The sequence below is a fragment of the Echinococcus granulosus genome (genome assembly GCF_000524195.1).
Source record: "Echinococcus granulosus chromosome Unknown EG_S00062, whole genome shotgun sequence".
NCBI lineage: Eukaryota > Metazoa > Platyhelminthes > Cestoda > Cyclophyllidea > Taeniidae > Echinococcus > Echinococcus granulosus.
Genome location: NW_020170442.1, coordinates 469,903 through 479,459, shown reverse-complemented (window position 1 = coordinate 479,459; position 9,557 = coordinate 469,903). Strand labels below are relative to the sequence as shown.

Below are 9,557 nucleotides of genomic sequence, written 5' to 3'. Positions count from 1 at the left end.
ATATGTGGAATGGGAGTACACATCATGGTACTTGCTATATTCCAAATCTGCCCTGGCCAACTTTACCTAGCAGCTGTTAAAGGAGACATGATGAATTATCCACATTAAAATGACTTTTTACCCAAACAAACATCTTGGGACATAGGGGACCGAGGAGCTTTCGAATTGCCAGAGGAACTCTCTCACCAGAGGGAGTAGAAATGGCAATTAGGCGGGCAAGACGGATTGACCGCGTCACAAACAACCGGCCAGTGAGCAAAGAAGGAGCTACTAAAATTAGCCGAATGAGTCATGAGGACGGCCCAGGGAATTCGGGCGACAGACAACCGCATCAGCGACCAAAAAAGTGGACGGGCGCGCATGCAACGCATCCTGGTGACTCACAATGGTGTGGGGGACAACGGACACCCACATTTCCCTCGCACGGAAGAAAAGGGCAGCGAGCTGCAGCAGAATAAAGTTGACTTAATGACATCCTGTTAAACCAGCAGCAAACCAATCCATTCAAAATTTAGCGAGAACACAGAGAGAACCCGATACCCTGGGTCAGGAAGAAAAATTTAACGACGAAGCGCCCGGGACAAATTTTTGGGTTAAGAAAGCCTCTTCAAAACTGATTGTCAGCCTTCATAGTCTGTTAATTATTGTGTATTAACTTAAATAACCACATTGTTTAAACAATGTCTGCAGCACAACCTCTCACTGGACCCAGCCAAGGTAGTAGAATCAGTTCCATTTTTTCAGGAAAACTTTGATAGCACTTGTGACAGAGGCTGTATACGAGAATAAACAAGTAAATACCAAGTTAATTAATCGGAACCGAGGGCTTATGAGAGCACCTGAAGCCTTTAATTCACATATTTAAAGTTGTGATGAACTATTTCAATACATTCAAGCCTTTGGTGTCTGATAAAGTGAGCATAAGTTTGCACATCTACTAACGTCGGCACGAGGAGGGGAATAACGCTGTAGAGGGAGGAATCCGTCACTCGAGACAGTGTGGGTGGCATAAGAACAACCAAACTTTAGGTATCGAAACTGTTTTCTATCAAGATTCCGTCAAGTTTGATTCCAATAAGACTGCATCCAGTCATGAAAGTTCCACGGCCAGACTTGAGTAAACTTCGCTCCGGTATTAAAAGGTTGGAACAAATTCATACCATTAATTCAATATAGCAGAGTTGGATAGATACAGACCTCTGACATTTGGAGGCAAGTAGAAACAAATGTAGAAGGAAAATCTGAACTAACTAAACAAGCAAAACTAAAGTCCAATTCCTCTCCTTTCGACTCACCCAGATTGGGATCCGCATGCAGCTCATGCAGATGCGCCTATGGGCGCTTAAGCAAAGCACTACCGTTGCAAATAAATTGTGCACGGCTGACGGTGCAAAAAGACATCTAAGTCCACTTTTCAGTTTACATGACGCGGTCTCTCTATGGATATTCATGCACACAGCTGCCAATGAGTCCCAATGCAATGCGAACGGCCTTAACTCAACCAAAAGGTCAAACTAGCCAAGTTTGGACATAAATCAATGGTCGTGGAGAAAAAAATGACCAAATTAACGATATCAGACAGAGGAAAACGTAATTGCCACTTATTTTACAGGCGTGAATGAAGAATCAAATCTCATCTAAGTAGAGGGAGTACGGAAATCCAAAAAAGCTTAAACCAAAGCACAACCAAATCTTACGCAAATGCTGAGGAATCAATCGCACACAACCCAAACTAATGACAACATTTAATGAAAAAAAAACAACTATACAAACCGAGAAAATCAAGTGTAGATCGCCCATCATGTAGAAACAGAATTGCGCTAGCGTCCGTCAGCGAAGTTGTATGATTCAGGAGCGCAAACTGCAAACATCCTACTTGAGTAGATTTGTCTTCTATAATCACAGCTATCCAGGAGGAATGTTGCAAGCGCGTAGGACGCGATAAAAAACAACCATTATTGAGACTTCTGTTTTCACTAAGCACGGAATGCCATTTGAGGCGGACAAGGTCACCTTGATAAACCCTGTGGTATTTGAAAGCCCCATCATCAACACTGGGTAATCCACCCACGCAATGATTGGCGACCTGAAAAAAACGGTAATGTCATTAAATACGTAGGAAATCATTGAAGACCCAGGTACAGCCTAGCTTACACTTAGATTAAAGATAGATGTCGATAACTTTGTCGTCGAATTAGCGAACGATATGGCTATATCAAATCGGGAGTAGCGGACGCATTCACAGCCAATAAATGTAGTCAGAAACCAAGATAAAATCCATAATAGTGGATGCGTCATTAATGCCTCATTGAGCAGGAAGCAGACGAAGCATGTGGCAACAACGGAGTCAGCTGTCCCGGGGTTTACTTGGCTTTCTAAGCCAAAATGACATCTGCCCAATCAGAATATCAGCTGCCTAACCTTCAATGACGCTTAAAACAAGTAAGCAAAATAGGTGGCAAAAATCCATCATAATTAATCACAAGATGAGATGGCATTTAGTGGGCTTTTGAATATACGCTAGATGACACATTGCTGCACCAGAAGTTTCGCTTTACCAATGGGAGTAGGTGCATTAACCAAATACCAAGTAACTCAAACCAGATTTCAGCGCAAAAATTTTGAAGTATTTTAAAATCTAGTTAGCATATCGAATGAAGCTTAATAATTTGTTATTTGGTTACACGGTTTTGGTTTTCCTTTTAAGACCCAAAGCAATGATGAGTCGACAGTTCCTCAATTGCACAATTTATTCAGCCTCTTGAGTTAGCACCCCCCCCCCCTTTGATTTCTTGATTAGTTATGTAGCTTCCTAGCCATTCTGTACAGTTGCAACTAAGTTCACTCACACTGACGCCGAACGTCGCAATTTCAAGGTTGATGTTTTCTCTATTAAACTTCAGAGGGAAAATTGGGAATATGGGTCGGTTAAAGCACAACGGTAATGGTGGCAAGCACCTTAGTCATTCTCAAACACAAAACGTTAAAGAAACCTGTTGCACAAAACCACTCTTTTTGCTAGCTGAGAAGCCTTCACAACTATCTGGTTCTTGTAATCGAACTCGAATCCTCGATAGGATAATTTGCAGCCTCATTTGTTCACAGATTCATCCTCTAATGTTTCCTGACACAACACACACCAAGGTTTCGTTAAAACTACTAGAACAAGCTTCCTTTTAGATCAAGTATATGGTGGCAGCTGATCTTTGACCCTGTGAAACAATTCTTATCGCAGTGCAACTACTATGAAAGATTTTTGTTTTGTGCTTATATCAAAACCAGTACAACATGACAATGACATCCAGCAGTTTGCCAACTTCAGAACTATTTACGAACAAGTGGGATAAAGTTGTCGAATCGGGCAAATCAAACCAAATTTTAGGGACAGTTGGCACCGAAAGGATCATTTAGTATCCTTTCAGCTTTTCAAACGGTGAACAACTGAAGAAGTAGAAGTAATCAAAAGGAGCTTTCCTGATGATACTAAGGTTACTTGCCTTAGCCATAACCCGCCATCAAAAGAGTTATGGAGTTTACTTCCTTCTCGTGCTGCCTGGCATCGAATTTTGACGTCATTCTCCTGTTCCGCATTTAGTGCGCGTCTATTCACCAATTTCTTTTTCAGAAAATAAATAGCCGGTAGAGGCTGATGAAAAATCTTACTGAGTATGCAAAATTTTAGATGCCCGTTGGTGATCCGAACTAGCAAATGCCACAAATTCATCTGATTATATTTCATCAAAAACTGTGGAACAGACCTTCAGAAATGAACACCAGAATCATGTTTTATTGCGAATGTTTAAATGGAGTTTCCGAAAACAAAAATGTAGAATCTCAGCAAGCAATTAACTACGGATTCATGGTCAAAGTTTGGCCGAATGTTTTGAACCACAAAAAAATGTTAATGAAGCAATTGACTTGTTCTAGTTACGGTGAGGCAAAAATTCCGTGAGTTTGTGGGAATTGCGCTCAGAGACATCTGTCTACCACGTACTTTAAAATAACATATTTTTAAGGGTAGGAAATGATCGAAGTATTACACCATTCCAACATCAAAGCCTGGAGTGGTTGGCTGGTTGCTCAGAGCTAGCGTGAGCAGGATAAAAGCTCCGATTACCAATGCAAATAAAAACGAAAAACTGCAAATCGAAGCACGGACGCATACGAAAATAAATTGGACAAGCAGTAGTTTCGGTGTTAGCTTACACTATGCATACAATGGGAATTTGATTGTATGAATTTGCTGCATTTCATACATTTGAATGGGAAATTAAGTATCTGTGGTCATTATATTTTTAAAGTATAAATTTAGTCTCTTGCTCCACCGAAGTAGGAATAAAGCAGGGGAATTGGAATGTTTGGGACTTACGCTAGGTTTTGCTCAACGTATACTCCCTCACAGGTGCGCTGATGAGAGCAATTAGCGGAGAAATTGAATTAGGCGTGAGGAAGCCCATCTGTCGATGCTTTTCATTCGCCAGGCAGGAATCGATTTTTTTTCAAAAAGTGCGTTGATCGATTAAGCGCGCAATCTTTTCACCGAGTCAGTATTCCGTTGAGTTTGGCTTGGAATTAATACGCTAGCACCAGGAGTGTCTGGCTGGTTTTACTCATTTTTTTGAGAGTAGGATAACTTAGTTTGGAACACCAAATTGTCAACTTGGTTCGCTGTTTTCAGCTCTTCACTAATCCCATCCTAGGTGACACCACACCCGCCGTTTATCAAGACCGTTGCTGAATGGTTTCTGAGAAATTACCAGCGACGTGTAGACCCTGTTCGGATTGATAATGTCTAAGGAAAATTGTGCAGAAAAAGGAGAAATTTGGAGTCTAAGCACAAATCCACTAATCTCTCAAACGGGTGTTCCGGTAGCTGGTCAAAATCAAAGAGCGTCTGGGGATATAGGTGATGAGCAGCGTTCCACTGAAAAAAACACAATCACACCAATATTCGACTCTCTTGAATCCTCCTCCGCCAGCTCCATCACCAATATGCTAAATGAAACCACTCACCACCATGTGAATGGGGCATCTCCCGAGCGGTCCACTGAAAATCAAGGAGTAAATGAAATATGCGATTCCACTTTAAAAGTCTGCAAGGATACCCCAACCACCTCAGAATCTAATAATGCCGCCTCCTCCAGTCTCGTGGGTGGCAACTTCTTGCTTAAAATCCACTCCACTGACCACCAGAAGGATGCTCAGGAAAAGTCGGTGGCAGAATCCACCTACTCCACTTCAATATCTCCTTGCTCTGATTCAACCGAAAAGGCTATTCTGAACTCTCCAGAACCTCTGGGAGCTGATAAGCCCTCTAAAGCTTACCCCACCTCCCAACCTTCTGAAATCTCTAAATCCCAGACCTGTGGTCGAATATACATCCCCGATCCAAAGCTTCAAAACTTCAAGTCAACCAGTGCCGCCAGTCTTCCACACAAACAGGGGCATATTACTCCTCCAAGCAAATTTCAGCAGCAACAGCCGCAGCAGGAAAGCCGGATTAGGGTAAACAAGGATCGGAAGGTAGAAGAATCCGGTAACTTCATTCAGCAGCCCTCCGAGTTGACATATTTACCACCGGAACCTAACTATAAGACCGTTACGCCAGCACAGCAAGCTGTAGCATCTGGTAACACTGCTCCTCAGTCAACCCGAAACCTCAATGGAAGTCTCCACGGCAACAATTACTTTTTCGCCTCATCTAGTCCTTCAGCCATGACACCATCGAATGGGAATGTTTCAGCTGGATCAGTGGATAACTGCAGTATGAACATACAGCTGTGTGAACCAATGAACAAGACCAACCTAATTGTTAACTACCTTCCACCTTACATGTCCCAGGATGAGGTGAAGGCCCTATTCTCTAGCATTGGTGAAGTTGAGTCCTGCAAGTTGGTACGAGAAAAGACGTCAGGTGAGAGTTTAGGTTACGCCTTCGTCAAATTTGTTCGCGCTGCAGACGCAGACAAGGCTATTCGTACGCTGAACGGGTTGCGACTCCAAAATAAAACTATTAAGGTCTCTATCGCCCGTCCCAGCTCGGAGTCAATAAAGGGTGCGAATCTCTACATCTGTGGACTGCCGCGCAAGATGACTCAAAGCGAACTGGAAGACCTCTTCTCTCATTGCGGCAAGATCATTACCGCGCGCATTCTTTACGACAACAAAACGGGCCTCTCTCGTGGTGTAGCATTCATTCGATTCGACCAGCGCCATGAAGCTGAGCAGGCCATTCGACGACTCAACGGCTACCAGCCGCCCACTGACCACCCTAGCGCCCCACCCAATGAGCCAATTACCGTGAAGTTCGCCAATTCGCCTAATTCCATTCGTCACGACAGCCTCAGCTTGGCTTTGCTGAAACAGGCGGCTCAATTGCAATCGGTAGCGGCTTCAGTTGTCACTCCGCCTACACGATCAGCAGCGTCAGCTGCTGCCAACGCTGTCGCAGCTGCCGGGCTTCTCAGTCCTCTTCAACAGTTCGCCTCCATTTCCAATCGCCTAAAGTATTCTTCCGCGCTGGCCGGTGGTGCTAGCGGTCAGGGTCCCAATGCGGCTGATTTGTTGCCCGCTGTGGCAAGTGCTGCAGCTGTTGTGAACCCACTACTAGCTCCTGCGGTTGCTGCAAGTTCAGGAGCCCTCACAGCCACAGGATGGTGTATATTCGTGTATAATCTCGCGCCCGAAACGGAGGAGTCTAACCTGTGGCAGCTCTTTGGCCCTTTTGGAGCCGTGCAAACTGTGAAGATCATTCGAGATCCGAGCACCAACAAGTGCAAGGGTTTCGGATTTGTAACGATGAGCAACTACGAGGAGGCTCTGTTGGCCATCCACTCTTTGAATGGCTTTGCACTAGGCAATCGAGTTCTTCAGGTCTCCTTCAAGACCACACCGAACCCACGTCTTCGACCACCAACACACACACCACCACCGAACACACTCAGTCCAACTATGCAAATGAACCAGTCGGGTGGGAAGATGAACGATTCTATCCAGTCGACTGAAGTCGACACAACAGTGAAGGCACAGCAACTGCTGAATGAATCTTCCAACCCTGCCGCTATTGGAAACGCAATGCCTGTTCAAAGTGGGGTAAAATTTTCGCCCCAAATAGGGCGCCGTTCGGCTAGCATTTCGTCAGCTGCGGATTGCTCAAGTCCGGTGGGAAGTCGTTCAATCTTCAGTCAGATTAATTCTGTTGCAAAATCGGACGTGAAAAGCGACTTGACTGCGGGGAACGAGATTCAGACGTTTTGTAATGCTTTTTCAGCTGAAGTCAATGATTTCAGCCAGCACAACTCAGCCAATATGCCCCTAGAAAGTGGTTCTTTGAGACTGTTTGCGGACACAGAACCAGTACCAAATGAGTCGAGCAATAAGGGCCGACCATCGAGCTTTCATGATTGAGGCAAAAACAGTGTCAAGGGAGAAGTCGTTGCGAGAAACCTTTTCTCTCCAAATTTACGTGTATTTTGTGCACTCATTATTATCATTATTAGATGAAGTCATATATTATTTGAAGTAGAAGCAGAGAGAGAAAAACACACAGTACTTTTAAAGGAAAAGAGAGGTGTTCATTTGTGCTTATTTCGGTTAGTAATAGTTTTGGCTGTCAATTTTTATCACCCTGCATCATTAAGTTTTATCGCTCCACTTCTAATAGTTTGGGAGTTATGTTCCCTTAGAAATTTTATGTAGGTTATAAACGCTTGCTCCTATTCCTTGTCATACCTCTACCTGCTTCCTAAGACTATTCCTTTCCTGATTGCCCATCTTATGCAACTCTTCAACCGTTATCACACGCACATTCCTAAAAACCATTTGCATTCGTTTGGGGTGCTCACGAGACGCTTAAATGGCTTAAAAGGGCCGCAAAATCCTGCTTGCTGCAAGAGAGGAGTGAATAATGTCGCTTCATGAACATCAATGAGGTCTAGAGGGCAAAGGGTTTCGCATTGTACCCCACCTTTGCCAAAATTTGTGCTTCTTTACCACTTGTCCCTATTATTCTTCTTATACTTCTTTTAAGTAACTTCTTTTCAAATGTACTTACATTTCACCATTGATATGTTTTCCCTTCTCCATGTATACTGTATGTTAGCTCTCTCACCTTATCTACATGACCCCGGTTATTTTGTGCCCTCACCGTAACCGCCATCAGTTATGAATAGCTGATAATTATACGTCAGTAAATATTTTGCCAACTTATAATTGTACCTTATTCTGCAAAAATGAATTTTGTTGTCCATTTCCCCAATATATGTTTGCTTACCACTTTGCAGGAAATGCTCTTGATTCAGGGCTCCGCATTCAAAGGAGGGTGTTCCTCCAGTATAATAATGTTTCCTGTAAATCTAGCTGATTATCACCCAACTTATTTTTGGAAAATAGAACAATATCTTATGTAGAGAAGTCCTATTTTGCAATTTTGCATCTGCACAAAATTTCTCATTTTGCAATTAACTATTTTTAGCCTATAGCCAGTTAATCCCCGAGTTTATTGGTGCTTTAAGAGAATGAATTGCCTTTACATCAAGTCCCCTAAACATGGCAATAGCCAGCACTGTGCCAATTAACAAGATGTCCATGTAAAAGAAACCTACCCTTCTGTTCTGCTCTTGACTGCTATTACTGCAATTCATACAAGAAGGGATGTTTGAACAAACAGCAGACTTCATTGCATTAATTGTTCAAATGACGAATTAATAGGCAAACAGATTGATGGACAATCAGCCTCAAATAAGGGGTTGGCTCAGACATTCCACGGATATGCTTTCGAGATTAGCATCAGGTAAGACAAGTTCTGAAATTCTTCTGCACTCTCCGTAATTTATTAATGTACATACTATTTTATGTGGCATGAAAACAAATGGCCATTTCCCAGTTGTTCCACTTTCCAATCCAGGTATGTGAAGTCAGATACAAAGAACTATCCAACTGTGGTTTTCCACTTTGTAGTGATCCCCCTCTATAACTCGACCCGCCGAATTCATTAATCCTTTTCAGTTAAGCGACCCTGTAGGATAAATAAAATATATGAAATATAAGCTGAATGTGCGCATAAAATCAAGAGGCTGATTTGATATTTCGGATTATTGACTAATTAGAATAAAGCCAACTCGATGTCAAAGGCAACATTTTCAATCCTATGCATAGACACACCGAACATGCGGTGAACTGAGTGCCACCAGGACTAGAGAATATGTGAAAGTGCCAGTCCCCTGGCATGTGGTTTAACATCGATGTAATCATTTACGGAGAATAACCTCAAAAAAATTGAACATCAAATGATTTCTACAAATACCGAACCATAGCGCAAATTTTAGGTCGCAATATGTAAATCCGAGCTAGGTTATTTGTAAAAGTGGTTTTTCGAAGGATATTTTAATGCAAGTCAGTGAATTTTGATTATTCTGAAAAGTGTCCTTTTTAAGATTGTTACTGCATTTTCACAAATCATGCCATTTGAGTGCAAACGTCAGGGATTGAAGGGAATATAGAGTAATAATGAGAAGTCATAGATCGAATCACTCACAGAGAGAACAAGCATGATTACA

At 42.7% G+C, this 9,557-nt stretch overlaps 2 protein-coding genes across 2 annotated transcripts in view; one reads left to right on the top strand and one right to left on the bottom strand. All coding sequences in view use genetic code 11, as the record gives it.

Moving 5' to 3' along the window:
* Positions 1 to 3,591, bottom strand: part of EGR_06741 (hypothetical protein) — a gene marked incomplete at both ends in the record, with an annotated part of 6,833 nt that extends 3,242 nt beyond the window's left edge. The window contains 2 exons of the mRNA XM_024495990.1: positions 2,014 to 2,086; positions 3,538 to 3,591. Of these exons, the coding sequence (XP_024349650.1) occupies positions 2,014 to 2,086; positions 3,538 to 3,591 (127 nt within the window). The remainder of the gene's footprint in view (positions 1 to 2,013; positions 2,087 to 3,537) is intronic.
* A 1,197-nt stretch (positions 3,592 to 4,788) lies between these two features.
* On the top strand, positions 4,789 to 7,407 carry EGR_06740 (ELAV-like protein 2; the record flags this gene model as incomplete). The annotated part of the gene is made up of 1 exon (XM_024495989.1): positions 4,789 to 7,407. The coding sequence occupies one exon, from the start codon at positions 4,789 to 4,791 to the stop codon at positions 7,405 to 7,407; it is 2,619 nt and encodes an 872-aa protein (XP_024349649.1).
* Positions 7,408 to 9,557: the final 2,150 nt, after the last annotated feature.